Source organism: Danio aesculapii, chromosome 21 (genome assembly GCF_903798145.1).
Source record: "Danio aesculapii chromosome 21, fDanAes4.1, whole genome shotgun sequence".
NCBI classification, from domain to species: Eukaryota; Metazoa; Chordata; class Actinopteri; order Cypriniformes; family Danionidae; genus Danio; species Danio aesculapii.
Genome location: NC_079455.1, coordinates 13,727,226 through 13,744,033, shown reverse-complemented (window position 1 = coordinate 13,744,033; position 16,808 = coordinate 13,727,226). Strand labels below are relative to the sequence as shown.

Below are 16,808 nucleotides of genomic sequence, written 5' to 3'. Positions count from 1 at the left end.
CAAATAATATTTTCAGGAAAAAAGAAACATGATAAATGGGCCAATGGATACATGTAGAAAACTAAATTCGCACAGAACTTGCAGACTTCATATCAAAGTGGTTGAGTATTCACAGGCAATTATCCACAAGGAGAATTAATTAGATGCACAGCAATATTTGAGTTATTTATAATTTGATGACATGTTATACAACAGCTAATTCCGTTTTTATTCCACAATTCTGCTCACATATTTTACACATCAAGACAATCATAAGCTTGAAATATGTGCAATCAATATGCCTTAAGATAGAGCTGCATGATTTTAGAACAAATAAGAATCATAATTTGCCTTTAAATAAAGTTCAGGACTCTAAATAGGCAGCTTAACAAAACCAAAATTAATTTACCAGACGTTCTAACACAACTGTATTTCATGCAATCTATGTTATTACAATATTATACAATTCATATGTTTAAAATCTCAGTTTAAATAAATGATTTATTACCTCACCAATAAAAACTCCATGCTTCATTAATGGATGAATCAGCACTTTTGAGAAATCTCTTGAATCAATTTACAGAAAAATACATTTTTAAACAATGCAACTGACACAACCTTAACTTTAAGTTGCTTTCAAACAGTTTTTGCTACTGTAGATATCAGTGTCTATTTTCAACTCCACAGTGTGAAAAGAATTAAAGACTGAAGTGGTTTTATAACAACTGCTCTTTCATGGGCAAATGCAAATTTGTAAGTACTGCTGTGATAATTTAAGGATTAATAAACGTATGCAAACATCAATGATTAAGAAGTATATATTGCTTGAAAGTGCACTTTTAAAGATTAATCATGCTCCTATAGAGTAAGTTACAATAAACAAGCTAGTAAAGCTTAATCCATACATTTTTTTAAATGAAAAAACATGAACGATTTTATTAATTAAAAATTCAAATAAGTAACAAAAAGGTATTTGATTTGGCCAATTTGGTTGTTTCATTATCAGCTAAAAAAAAATCCTATTAGTGTAAAGTTCTAAAGACTGGTTTACACTTCAGAGTGATCGGCGTGACCCATGGCGACTGCCTTGCGTGTAGTCTTGCATTTATACTTCTGCGTGCTGTCGGTGTTGCTCTGCAATAACACATCCAAAAAGTTATCTGGCACTATGTTTTTATGTTGCTCTGTGTCGAATTTCTTTGCGGGTGTTTTATTTCCTGAATTAATACATAGCTAAACTCGCTCCTTCAGAGGCAGAAACTAGCGGAAAAAACTGTTTTCAACTAGAGGTAATTCACGGGATTCGATACTTGTAAATACTCGCTCCAACTGAGTTGCACAGCTCTCGGTCCTGCTCACATTGGTCACAGCTACCAAGCCAACCAATCACAGAGCTTGTGCTATGCATCGCTGCGATGTGTAGTTACATCTTTTGAGAGGTGTGCATCAGCCACGGTGAGTGCTATCCGACCGCACGAAGGCTGTGCCAGAGCATACACATGCGCTTGATGCAGAAGTATAAATCAGCCTTAAGGGGAACCAAAATTGGTATTTCTATGGCATTTCTGCCAAAAAAAAAATTGAACTGTTTTTTAAGGGTAATAAAAACCGCATTTGTTTTCAATTTACACATATGTTATTATGGACCATGTAATGTAATCATCTCAAGCAACAAAGCATACCTGATGCGATCAAAACACTGAACGATAATAGCCTCATACTACCCTAAAAATGCAGCTATACAATAGGAGGAAGCTACAACAGAAGTGAGGAAATTAAAACAGTCCCTTTAAACAGTACACAAGTGTTGCAGCAGTGTTGGAGGTAGTCCTATCTTCAGGTAACAGAGGAAAAATTATGGAATTTCCCTTCATAATGATAAGCAATCATGAGAACCCTTGCTAGGGGACAGGATAGGTCTTTTCCCATGGGTCGCTCAAGCTTTGTCCTACCCAGTTTCCCTTGTTGTGACTGACTGAGTTACTGAAATCCTAAACCAAAGGTGAAATACTAGGCCTGTGTAAACATTTAGGTTGCCCGTCATGTGATAATGTGCTATGGCAATGTATTTAAACTAGTGCAGGTCGCTAGGGCCACCAAAACACAAATAGTGCCCTTATCAGTGAAACTACTATAAATGACTAGCACTTCATTTTCGATTTAAGAGCAGTAACCTTTAGCCAACGGATGAATTCAGTTGATATGAGTTTTGTATTGGCAAATAACGTCTTCATTTTCATTCAGATTTTTTCTGCAACTGTAAGTTTATTCAAACTCGCATGCAAATCTGAGAATATACAGCTGGATATTGACTGGCAGGAACTGTTTTTCATCATCTGTACAGTATAATCAATAGGCCCCAGTAGGTCAAGGTCTTTGTTGACATAATTTACAAGGGGTTTTATGAACTGGTTTCATTAGGTCCCAGCTCACATGGGAGAATGGAAAACGAGGACCTGATCTGATATGATTTGGTCTTATGAGTCTTCCTGTAAGCCACATCCACCTGATTACCCCAGAAAGAGCAAGCAAGTAAAGCAACTGTGTTACTAGTAGGCATGAGCTAGTGTAAGATTCTGATGGTATTATTACCCTGGATAAAAATATCACGGTTTCATGGTATTGTGATTACTGCTCCAAAATAAGTTCTTTAATGTCTAGGTAAAAAACTAAAGCTTCTTCCTCCTTTGAACACAATATATTTTATTTTGAGAAACATTTTAAATATTTTGGAGCAGTAAACATGTCAAGCTAAATAATTCAAATGAATTATTGACTTCTGCTGTCTTCATTTATTTCAAAAACACAGATTTCTTTTCAATTTAAAACATCATCCTTGGATATCTTTTCTGCTTGAGATACTGTTGTCCTAAAAATAAAAATAAAAATCTTACATATACCGTAGGAACGGTATAACAAAAACTTTTGCCGGTTTTAAAACCCTGACTTTTCCAAACCGCGGTATACCTTGAAATCAGTTATCATCCCATGCCTTGTTACTAGCACCTTATACAAAAAAAATCCTGGTAAACTACGGTAAAACTATCAGAATGGCTTCAAAAGTACATAAACAATACACAAGCAACACCATAAATTTTTTCATCAGCCTGGACGAAGAGTGCTTTTCCAGTCCAATATGATAAATAAAATTAACTGCTTAGAACATGTCTGGAAAATTGCTGATTTAATAATTTACAGGTCCTGTGCAGATGTTACCTTAATGGTAATTTAAAAGGTGAAAAGTGTTATTGTTTATTAGGGGTTACAGAAATAAATGAATTTAATATTTTAAAAATCTTCATTCATTCATTTTCTTTTCGGCTTAGTCCCTTTATTAATCTGGGGTCGCCACAGCGGAATGAACCGGCAACTTATCCAGCATATGTTTTAAGCAGCGCATGCCTTTCCAGCTGCAACCCATCTCTGGGAAACATTCATACACACTCATTTACACTCATACACTACAGACAATTTAGCCTTCCCAATTAACCTGTACTGCATGTCTTTGGACTGTTGGAGAAACCGGAGCACCCGGAGGAAACTCACACGAATGCAGGAAGAACATGCAAACTCCACACAAATAGAGCCAACTGACCCAGCCGAGGCTCGAACCAGCGACCTTCTTGCTGTGAGGCAACAGCACTACCTACTGCGCCACCGAGTCGCCGTAAAAGCATAAAAGCTGTTATAAGTCAGTTTAATATAACCAAAATATTATGCTATTTTGGTTACTTTCAAAATTTAAAGTAACATTAAATTTTTGTTTATACTAGTCTGACTGGTCCACTAAGTGTTTTTTATTACCTTATTCTTAACTTGTTCTAGTAATTCTAGTATCCATGTACGACTTCAGTGGTGTTATTTAAAGCTCGGGACAGACAAAGTGGATGTCAACGAACTATTGGTGATGAAAACTGACTGTGTCGTTACCTCCCATCACCTGCGTTTGGCCTCATCTGAGCCAAAAAGCTGCATGTGAACACACTAAATGGAGTACAGTCAACTGATACGAAAACGTACATTCTTTACGTATTGTCATTCCACTAAAGGAAACCGGAACTAGTGTTTTACACATACAAACCATAAACAAAGCAGCATTTATGTGCCATTTTCACAGTACTTCTCGCTCTCCACAGAGGGATTCAGTCATGCAAATATGTCTGATAATGTCTGATAATCTGATGATCCATATCACTTGCAAATATTTTCAAATGCTATGAAGAGATAAATGGCTTCTGTGTGTTCCCTCTTGACTTGCATCTTTTGCTTTATTTTTTCACTTCAGTTTTTGTTCTTGCGCACTGATTTGTAATTGAACAGCCAATCAGAGCACTCTTTTTCACTGATGGCTAATGCCGATTCCACAACCTGAATTGTAGCAGAAATCCCTCCAAAATGAATCCATCAAACTAGCCTGACAGGCACTCATCAATAGCCCATCGCTTCCCAAAAGATGACTGTTGGCTTGGTGTGTGCCTTTAAAGGGGATGATTGTAAATTCCTTTTCCAAGAGCTTACATAAAATAAAGTAAATACACCAATAGACAAAAAGCTATCTGTCTATTTGCTTTGTTACAAGCAGAACACTGTTATAAACATGCTCAGCTTATTAGACAGCCTTAAACAGTCAACTTTAACAGATGTGAAGGACTGCTCATAAATTGTGGGAATATTATAGATAATGCATATAAAACACAGCTGTCTTTAAATGAATCAATCTGTACCATAAAAAAGCTGTTCCAGTAAGGCTATCTGCATGTTATCAGAACAGACTGATGTGTCAGTATATAATTTGCAAAAAGAGAAGGAAATAAATCTTAAATAATTATTTGATTAACAATTTCTTCATTCACCAACTGAAATTCACCAATGGAAAATTTTAAATTCACCATAATTGAAATTATCAACATAAACAACCACAATAACAACAACAACAACAGTAATAATAATAATAATAATAATAATAATAATAATAATAATAATAATAATAATAATAATAATAATTCCTAAACTTTGTTTTAACTCTTGTGGGGAGTAATCCGATTTTAATACATTTTATAACACAACGGAAAGTGACGGCAAATATGCATCTTTTGAAACTTTTTAAAAATTATAAATACTTGTACTGTAATTTGCTGTTTGCTTGTCATCTGTCTTTAAATTTCACATATGCAAAAATATTTAACCATAATAAATCAATGCATTAATCATGTCAATTGTATCAAATGCTAAAATTTTAATTACTACAGTTTTCTCTATGACATGGGTTCCATTGAAAATAATAAGCCTGATGATGTTGACTGACATTTCTATAATTGCATATTTAATCGTCCAGTGACAGATTTCAAATTAATTATCAGGACAAAAAATAGTCTATGTTTGCTTAAACAAGGTTTATTTTCCTCATTCAATCTAATGTTTACTGCAAAAAGACAATCATGTACAACATCCTTATCCTTAAAAGTAAAACTATTAGGATATGGTGACTTTTACCCATGTAAAACCTTTATAAGCAAGATTAGTCGTGAATGTGCTTGTCTAATCTCTGCAATACAGCAAACACAACAAATATTCTGCTACTCATCCTCCTCCTCCTCCTCCTCCTCCCAGCAGTCGTCTCTCTCCATCTCTGTTTTGACTCGTTCTAAATGCAGCTCTACTCACCCTTCTGGTGCCCTTCGGCAATGACTAATAAAACCACTCCAGTGGAAAGACATTGCTTTCAGCCCTATTCTTCATAAATCACTATATATATATCGGCCTGTTTCAAGTACCTTCAGACAATATTTCTACATGTCCTCTAAAAGATCTATAAAATCTATATTGACATGTTAAAGTGCCAAATAGTAAAACGCTGTAAAAGTACAAAATCTTTAATCTAGTTTGGGCTTAGTTATGAAGAAATAAAGAGTTAATTTGCAAAAAAAAAAAAAAAACATGATAACAGATAAAATAAAATACGATTTTTTTCAGAAATAAAGTGTTGTATTTTTTTCTTCAATACTCAATGTAAAAACGTGATATCTTAAAGTTACTAAGAAACTTCAGTTTTAGTCATTTCCATAAATCACGTTTTTGCAATTGTACAATATCTGAACTAAGATCTGATTTAAAATATCTGAAATCTAAAATATCTGAACATTATTTAAAACGCATTTGCAAATAAACTCTAAAACTCTAAAAAAAATTAGGTCAACAAATAATATTCTATCAGAAATGAATTATTGTATGGTTATTGATTGATCTATTAAACACAAATCTAGTAATTATGATATTTTTAAAACTGGAGTAAATTTTGGGTAAAAAAAATCAGTAAGTAATTCAAGTAATATTCAAGAGAGAAAAATAGTTGAACTAGTAGAACTGTTTAACCGAATGAACTAGTGAAATAAATGAACTGAATAAACTAGTAAAATAAATATCTATAATAATAAAACACATATACATATATATATATATATATATATATATATATATATATATATATATATATATATATATATATATATATATATATATATATATATATATAATATAATAAAATATATTAGATAAAAAAATATATATATAATAATCCAGTATAGATAACATATTTTGTTGCATTTAGGCAAGGCAAATTCATTTATATAGCTCATTTCATACACAGTGGCAATTCAAAGTGCTTTACATAAACAGGATTAAATAAAGATTTTTAAAAAGTATAGGAAAAACAAACAAACAAACAAACAAACTGATTAAAATGTGTTAAAACAGGTTATAAAAGAATGAAAAAGCAAATAAAGACATAATAGTGCGATCTGTCGGACGTAGCACAGTGCTCATTCAGTAAAGGCACAGCTAAACAGATGTGTTTTCAGTCTTGATTTGAATGTGCCTAATGTTGGAGCACATCTGATTATTTCTGAAAGCTGATTCCAGCAGCGAGGGGTGTAGTAGCTGAAAGCAGATTCACCCTGCTTTGACTGAACTTTTGGAATTTCTAGTTTATGTAATGCTAAAGATCTGAGTGATCTGTTTGTATTCAGTTAGCAAATCTGTAATGTATTGAGGCGCTAGGCCATTTAGGGATTTATAGACCAGTAATAATACTTTAAAATCTATTCTGAATGTAACTGGGAGCCAGTGTAAAGACAGGTGTGATGTGCTCTGATTTTTTGGTTCTGGTCAGAATTCTGGCTGCAGCATTCTGGATGAGCTGCAACTGTCTGACTGTATTTTTGGGAAGGCCAGTGAGGAGGCCGTTACAGTAATCCAACCTACTGCTGATGAAAGCATGAACAAGTTTCACTGGAGTCTTCACTGGAAATAAAGCATCTAATTCTTGCAATGTTTTTGAGATGATAGTATGCTGATTTACTAACTGCTTTGATATGACTATTGAAACTCAGATCTGACTCCAGAGTCACACCAAGATTCTTGACCTTATTTTTTGTTGTTTGACCTTTAGAGCCAAGGAACGCATTCACCTACTGTGATGTGGCCTTTGAAGTTTAAGAACTTGTTAACCTAATTTAAACAAAACAGTTTGATTACAATTACAAATGAGATATTACAAACTACAAAATTTCAACTAAGTTATTTTGGCTTTGGTACTGACTAATCTAATGTATAAACGCAAATATCTTATGTATACATCCCCTTTAAGGGATGTACTTTTATTCTGAACATTACATGTACTACCGGTCAAAATTTGGGGTCTTTTTTTTTATTATTAATTTTATTTAATAATTTAAAGGAAACTATTCTGTTCATCAAGGCTAGATTTATTAAATATAAAAGAAAATTGTTAAATACTTATTTATTAAATACTTATTTATTACTTATTGTATGTAGTTTCAAATAAAATTATTAATCCAGTCATTATTGTTTTTATTACTATTATCATTAATAATAATAAGAATAATAAGAATAAGAATAAATATTAGAGTGATTTCTGAAGGATCCTGTAACTCTGAAGACTAGAGTAATGATGCTTCAAATTCATCTTTAAAATCACTGAAATAAATTATTAAATTAATTCATAAACTTCTTTTGAACAGTTATTTTATAGTGCAATAACATTTCACAATTTGTACTGTATTTTTGATTAAATAAATGCAGCCTTGGTGAGCAGGTAAAGCTTATTTTAAAACTTCAGTTATCACAACTAATAACAAATTAATGAACATCAATAACATTTTATTCTGGTGCAATAAGCTGTATTATTACCATTAGTGTTACTATGCAAATGCTGGTATGGTGAAAGTATTTTGGAAAAAAAGGAAATTCTGCAGAAGCTCTAAAATCAACATCCATTTATGGAGACCTATAAGTAAAGACACAACCGGCTGAACTTGCTCGTTCAGTGCGTCTATGAGCCGACATGAAAGGAAACACTACACACGGTGTTGTCACAAAATGACTGTCAAGCTTGATGTGACGAAATCTCTGGATCTCTACGTGATGTCACTCCTAGCGCAGCAACAATGCCAAAAGAAAGCAGAGCTGCATCTGTGATTGATCTGTCAATCTATACAGCAGACAATATCTGTGTTAGTAAAGCAGTCTGATATCTGCTGGCACAATCAATGACACTGATATACGAGAAGATCCCATCACATTTGATACACTGCCAAAAAAATATACAAGTATAGGCATTATTTCGAAGTAATCTACACATGTGTGATAAAAAAATGTCACTACTTTGAAATCTGAAAATCTCATGTTTACATTGAGAGAGTCAGGTCTCAGTTTAGTTACATTGTTATTGATCATAAGCTCCGCCCACTCATTTGAAGCATTGTTTCTTTTTTCAAACGCAACTATTGAGCTCTAAAGATCTGAGATACCATAGTGCTCATATGACCTTTAGAAAAAATGAATGATCTTATAACACTGTAGCCACCCGAGGGGAAGATTTTGTTACATAATTTAGACTTTTTTCCATGAGAACACGATGAAAGTCACAGCTCTCATTTACTCTGCGTCATTCCCTAATGTTCTCCCATTATACTGTCATAATGAAGAAGTCATTAGAAAGCATATACTGATAGTGTGGTTGTTCATACCACTGCCTAATAGTTCACTTTTAAGACATGGAGTACAACCTATGAAGGATCTTTACCAAGGCATTTTTGAATATATCAATGCAGCTATTCATGCAATTCCATCTAAACCAGGGGTGTCCAAACCCTGTGGTGGAGGGCTGGTGTCCTGCATATTTTAGATTCAACCCGAATTAAACACACCTGAACCAGCTAATCAAGCTCTTTGGTATACTAGAAACTTCTAGGCGGGCGTGTTGAAGGAAGTTGGAGCTAAACTATGCAGGACAGCGGCCCTCCGGGACCGAGTTTGGACACCCCCGATCTAAAAAAATACATTAAATTGAAAAACATAGGGCTAGGCGATATGGCCTAAAATCAAAATCTCGATTAATTTTAAATCGATTCTGATTATTTCATTTATTTATTTAATTATTTATTTTTTATCTCATAGTTTACTGACAGGTTTTGTACAGTAAGTATGCTCACATATAACAAGTGAGAGTTTTTTGAATGAAGGGTGCATTAAATAATTAAAGGAAACACACACTATCTACTATCTATGATTATTTATTGAACATCAACGTTGAACAGCTGAAAATAAAACACACACTGCCTAAAACCAACAATCACTTTTTTCTTATAATAAAGTGAAAATAAATAACCTGCACTTTTGGAAACAAAATTAATTATTTTCAGTGTTTTTCATATAAAAGATAGAACATTAGCAGTATCGCTTCTAAATCAAATAACTCTTTTATAGCCTGTAAAAATAATTTAAACAGTGCATTTCTTGCATCTTCTGTAAGCAAATGTTTTAATTTAAAAAACACTATTAATGTAATAGAAAATATGTAGTCTCAAGGCATCTCTTAACTTTGTCAATTGTCAATGTAGTGCAAAGTAACACAATTGTAACAAACCGCAGGGTCAAACGTAGATCAATTATTGGTTCTGAATGTCAACTTCGATTACTTTTCGATAAACCCAGCCCTAGAAAAACGTTTATCTAACATTTAATTTTTTTTTTTTTTTTTAAAAGTGGTGATGAAGATATGCTGGCAAAACAACAGCAAACTCTGAACTGCTCAAGAGCTCTACAAACTTTCAAGCAGCGCTGTGGGATTACACTGTGTGATAAGAAAGTTAAAATCTCTATTAAGATTACATTGAGCATGATGCATGTATTGATTGCGCAAAAGTAGGGCTGGGTTTCAGATTTTTACGGTCTAAGAAAATAATATAATCAATAAGTCATGACAATGTGTTATGTTAATTTAACTCATTATAATGTAACTTATTAACATAAGTTACTATTTTATTTAGGTTAACGTTTTTAAGTCAATTTAAGGCAGTTAATCTGTTTTAAGTTGGTTTACAAATTTTTGTAGAAGTGACTTTAAAATTTATAATCCAAGTAAAATGCCTTTAAGGTCACTATTATTGAACTTTAGCTACGCTCACACCTTTGAAGCACTGTTACATTTTGTCTGACGCAACTATTGAGCTCTAAAGATCTGACAATTGTTTCTAAACAAAAAGAAATGTTTTGCTAAAACACATTACAAAGACTCTTAGTACACAAATTAACATGTATGTAGTACAAAGTTCTGTGTTCACCATTTTTTTTTTTTTTTTTACAGAGCTAAAACAGCAGCTCTATCACACATCCAAACACTATATTAACAAATGCATATTATTGTCAGTGGTTCACATACTTAATTTGGGCTCTGGAGGCTCAAAGACACTGCACAAAGCCATAAGCTAATGTTACTAGAGGTAGCATTGAGAAATGGATGATTTCCCACAAGTCAGCATGGTTTCAGCTAGAGCCATAAAGACATTGGCATTGGAATAGGCATTGATACAACTCCATTGGCTTCAATGGAGCATTTTATAAACAGCAATGGTAGCTTATCGAGCCTCTCAATTGTTCCCAGAAGTTAGCACTTACAGCTGAAGTAACAGCTGAAGATGGCTGGCTTTGAACTTATGAAAAGTACGATGTTTTAAAGGGCACCTATGATCAAAATCATCTTTTGTATGCTGTTTGAACAGGACTGTGTGGAGGTATAGTGTGTCCACAGTCATATTGTAGTGATATAAAGACAATAAGTCTCTAATTTCCTGACGTTAAAATAGGATCCAAATCCCTTCCATTTTGATGCCGACAATTGACATAGAAGTCCCCGCCCACCGAATTGATTGACAGCAATGTATTAACCTGTCTTTGTGGTAACGCGTATAATCCTATCAACAAGACAGGAATTACAGCAATTTACTTCAGCATTACTTATTCCACAGCCGCATGTCAGTACAATTCTAAGAGAAGACACTTCAATCTCATTTTGTGGATGTTAAATCAGCTTTATTTTCTACATTAACATAACGGATATCCATACAGCAGTGGATACGCGCGCTGTGTGTCCCCCCGCTGTGAGTGTGTGTCTGTGTGTGTGTGTGTCTATGTGTGTGCGCGAACTTTGTAATGACATTGTGTGTGGCTCATCGCAGAAAGGCTTGAATTTACTCCACAACAAATACATCAAATAATTAGTAAAGTTCTAACTGAAGTATTTCTCACAAACATTACGTGAAATCTGCTTCCTTCATGTCTGTCACTGTGCTGTTTATCTGACCCAGCCGAAGCAGAGATTGAGGCACACTCTGACAGGCACATGGGAACGGTGGGTGGGGAGAACTAGCATTGAAGGCAAAATCCCAATATTCTGAAAGGTATAATAAATAATCTGATGGGTGTTTTGAGCTGAAACTTTACAGACACACTCTGAAGACACAAAAGACTTAACTTAAATCTTGAAAAAGGGGTAAAATAGGTGCCTCTTAAAAAATAAGATTGTGTATTTTTGGACGTTATATAACATTATTTTAATTAACCACATAGCACTTACTGGAATTATTTCAGTCTGCATAAACCATGTGGCGATTTTGAACATTTTGAACTTCCGTCATCGCCACTTTGTCCCTCTATTGCTTTGCTTTCAGTGCCACCAGTGAACTATAACCAGTGTTTGAAAGCAGAGTCCTGCTTATTTTTTAAAGGAACTTTTTAGCCACTTGGCTTTTTTTTCTCCATTTAAACTTGGCTGGGTGGTTACTAACACATTTTTCTGTTGTGTGAAAAACACATTTTAATATTGCTTTACAATGACTTTAAGGAAACCACTGTTTTTTGTTTACATAGAAATTTATGGTAAAAAAAATATACAGTAAATGACCATTTTTCAATAATTTATTCACCAAGGTTTTGAAATAATATCTACACAATGCAGCTTTGTTACCAAGACACAAATCATAACCATAAGCATGTGGGAATGAAATAAGTCATATGATGAACCAATGCTCATCCAAAACAACTCTTCTACAAGCAGAGAAGAAGCATACTAATATATAAAAGGTGCTCTCAGTGTCATTCACACGAACAGTCAACAGCATCAGGGTAACACATCTAAAATTAAAGTAATGCAATAAATATTTATCAACATTATCTATAAAACTCTAATGCTCATAAGAAAGAAAAAAAAAGTTAACAAAAAAGCATAAAAACTGAAGTGTCATGCAGGGATTTCTAGGAAAGTGAAATTTTACTATATATGCTAAAGAAACTTACTGTTAATCAGGTTACAGATTTTTACTGTAGCTTTTTTTACAGTTGTTGTTTAAAAGATGAAATTGCTGACATTATATATATATTTTTTTATTTGTTACATAATTATTTATTATATACTTTCAGGTACGTAGCAGAATGGTTCGAGGGGTTCAGGAGACCCACCCCACACTGACAAATGTCCAGAATTTGTCCTATACATGAGCTCATTTGTCCTATTTTGACTGCTATGCAATCATGGTGAAAATAACCCATCGAAAAAGGCTTTGAGACCAAGCAGAATCCTCTGTTGGCTGTCGGCTAATCAGTTTTGGCCAATGCTAACAAATATTTTTTATGAGTAAAACATCCAGCTGTGCAAGAAAACATACAATCTGACATACGAGAAGTCATCTTTCGCTACTGTATTGTTGAGAAAACATTTTAAAAGTAACTTTTATTTTAAATCTTGGACCTTACTCTTATAACAAAAAATGACAAAAAGAGGTGTAAAGCACCAAAAGCGGCCCATATTAAAATTGTCATACTAAAATAGTCAAAACGTGTGGTTATGATGACCATCCAACAAGCTAATTCAGAATAGTGCTAAAATGCCTCTAAAATGCAGTATTTAAATGTCATAATTAAATAGAAAATGAGGCGTATAATTGCAAAACGAGAAAAAAAAAAAACAGCCCTTTCACTAGGCGAGCCTGACTTTTGATCAAGAAATTGCTTTTTGAATGCAACTGTTCCTATTAAGCATGTGAGCAATATGAAAATGTTAATGATAAAATAATGATTGACCTCCTGATGGAGCACCTGATAATTCACTCATGAGCAACACGCTCTAAGAAGTACCATCATTTAGAAAACACTGCCAGTTCTAAACAGCTATTCACACAGGATGAGGCACAAGTTTAACTTCTGACATGCTTGCAGAATTGAACTTCATGTGTGAGTTGCTGCAAAAGACACCAGAAAAGAGAAACGCAAAGTTTGAATACACCTGTCAAGTGGATGCTTGCATAGAAAAAACAATGGAAAAAGCAGGACAGTGTGGGATGCAAAACCTGCAACTACTGCTGTACTTTGAGAGTTTGTTTGCATAATGGTGACGAGCTGAAAGAGGCTGTTAATTTCTGTTTTTACACTTTCATAATAATATTAGCATTAATAGCTTGTAACTAGTGCCATATTTATATATGAAGTTCTATGACTATTGGGGCTGAACTCTAAAACTAAATCTCAACTTTTTATCTAAGACATATTTAGCATTACATTATTTTATGTTATTTCTAAACATATAAGATATATGCTCAGTTCACATTTACTCAACATTTACTCACGCTCAAGTGGTTCCAAACCTTTATAAGTTTCTTGTTTCTGTTAAACACAAAAGAAGATATTGTTAAGAAAGCTGAAAACCTGTAACCATGGACTTCCATAGTAGGAAAAACAAATACTATTAAAATCAATGGTTACAAGTTTCCAGCATTCTTCTAAATATCTTTTTTTGTGAAGAAGAAAGAAACTCATTAAAGTCTGAAACAAGTTAAGAGTGAGTAAATGATGACAGATTTTTAATTTGTGAGTGAACTATCCCTTTATTATGTTTTTCTTTGCATATCCTGCATATTTAAGAAGTCAATTGTATTATGTTTGCTCAATGTTACCCACAGCATATATGCCGCACTGGAATAGACCTTTCTGTAACAACATGGTTTATGAAGAGAATGTTATTGGAATCAGTAACTTTTCAAGTGGAGTAGTTTGTGAATCGTGAATCAGTTAAACATTGTAAAAAGAAAACCACATCAAGAAGAATACCCAAACGTCCTATAAACATACTGTAGTGACTTCCTTTGACTCGTTCTAGGACCAACTACCGGCTCTTAAGACATTTCAGAAATAGGTTTTCTTACCTTCTGGGTTGAGATCGGCGATCATCTTCCCCACTGCCAGACTCCTGGTAAAAAAAAAGAAGAAGTTGAAAACGGATTCATTCTGATCTGTAGCGATCTGTAAAATATTGCCTCTGATTGTAAATCTAAGGCCAATAAAGAGTATTATGAAAATTTATTGCAAAGTTTAGCATAAATTTGACCTTTAATATAATTAAAACAGAGAATAAAATTGGTCCAATATTGCTTTTTGTTGTAGGTGCGGTTCGCTTTCACACAGCAAAGCTTCTAAATAGACCAAAACTGATTAAACAAGTCACAAGTCACATTCGTCAAAGTTCCATGGTTTATTTTTTGTTTTGGCGTGGATCGGTTCACATATGCCCAAATGAAACAAGCTACGAGGGCAAACTCTAGGTTCCGACACAAACATGAATCCACCCTAAGATATTTAAAAATATATATTGACACGTCCGAAGACCCCTGAACTTTAAATATCTACATCTTTTGTATTAAAAACAGCAGTCCAAAAATGATTTTGAACACTAGTAAATGAGCCGTCCTGCAGTGCCGTGCCATTTAATTACATAACTTCAACAAGAGCATTAATTGATTCCTATATATTTTGTTTGGGTAATGTCCCGCTCTGTCCTCCCACTATTGATCGGTCCAAGAATTCATGCAAGCTTTCTTGCCACTGATCAATAGATTTCATTTATCCGATTCAGCCTGTTAGACCTCTCATGTCAGTGTCTGGTGATGTCATGCTAAATGTGAACGTCTTAAAGAGAGTTTAAAACTTTAAAAAAGGTTTTAAAGGAAGAGTTGATGTCAGTGTTGCTATTCCAGAAAGAAGGAAAATTGACAAAGGGAAGCACAATCCTGTATTTATTTATTTATTTTTTTTGTATCATATTTTTTGGGTTTGGTTCAACTTTTTGGAGCAGTATGGAGGTGGATGCCACTTTTTGTTTGATACATTTTATTTTTCTCCCATTTCTGGTAGAGAGGGAGCAAGGTAAGATCTTTGTTTCTTCTTTTTAATTTTATTTTAAGAGTTTAGAAAGTTTCTTCCTTAATCAGTTCTTTTGTTTGTTGTTTTGGCATTATCCCCTCCTGAGTATGTTTGAAACCCACCATTATTACCCTAGGTCATTTATTATTTGTTAATCTTGAAATTAATGTACTTTTTTTGGACATTGTAATTGGCATGAGTGACTGTTCGGACAGGAGAAGGGTGATGATTTTGGCTGCCCTGCCTTTAGTTTTTTTATTATTATTTAGTTGTATCATAATTGGCCTCAAAAAATTTTATTGGGCTAAATAAAATTTTTTCCCTTTATGTTATTTTGTTGCGTGTTTCCCTTGCCCTAGATAGGGGAGGCACGCAACAATTATATTGAGACTAGGCTGCACAATATTGGAAAAAATAGACATGGCAATATTTTGTATTTCTGTGATATATTTTGTGATTTGTATATCATTTTCCAAGATGATTTTAAAAAGTATTTGGAAAAAAATCATATTTCAACGATGGGGAGTGCATCTGCATAAAATAAAACAAGTAATAAATAAATTAATTAATACAATAGAGCAGAGAAACCAAGAAAATAAAAAGTTCTTTATGTTTTTGGACAGTCTAGCAGCATTGAGATACAGAAATTCAATAATCAAATGTAAAACAACACTGTGTACAGTAGTAAACAACTGACATGGATCAAAAACTTTAATAAAAGTTGTCCAAAACTACCCAAGGAACACCCATTGTTGTCTCAGGGTAATATTGAAACACTTTTTTGATCTACTTCAAATGCTGACTATGATGTTAAAGCTACAAATTGTATAATTCTTGTTCCCAAGTGGTTTAAATTCATTTGAAATCTTAGTCCAGGGATTTTAACATTATTCCGTTTATTAGGGTTAAACTAATAAACTGTGTTTAAACTGTTCTAAACTGTGTTTTTCTGATTAATTATAGTCACAACTGGACATTGCAGGGCGACGCGGTGGTGCAGTACAGCTGACAGGACATTTAGAAAATTCCTATTTTCAAACAAATGACACAACACGGAAGAAATTTTCACCAGCGCAGTTGGGTGACGATGATGACTAGAAACGGGGAACACTTGCTTTCAAAGTGATTCTCACAGCATTAGACCTCATTTCAAATGCATTGCATCAATAAGCTTGAGATTTACCAAATTCTGAAATTAATCGAATGCAACAGCAAAAAAACTAAAACTGGCAATCACAAAAATAATTCATCTCAAAGGAACTCAAGGCAGACATGACCCA

At 33.6% G+C, this 16,808-nt stretch overlaps 1 protein-coding gene across 1 annotated transcript in view; it reads right to left on the bottom strand.

Moving 5' to 3' along the window:
- ssh2b (slingshot protein phosphatase 2b) overlaps window positions 1–16,808 on the bottom strand; it is a 53,318-nt gene that overhangs the window by 32,206 nt on the left and 4,304 nt on the right. Inside the window, exon 2 of the mRNA XM_056447171.1 lies at window positions 14,535–14,578. Coding sequence (XP_056303146.1) covers window positions 14,535–14,578 — 44 coding nt within the window. The remainder of the gene's footprint in view (window positions 1–14,534; window positions 14,579–16,808) is intronic.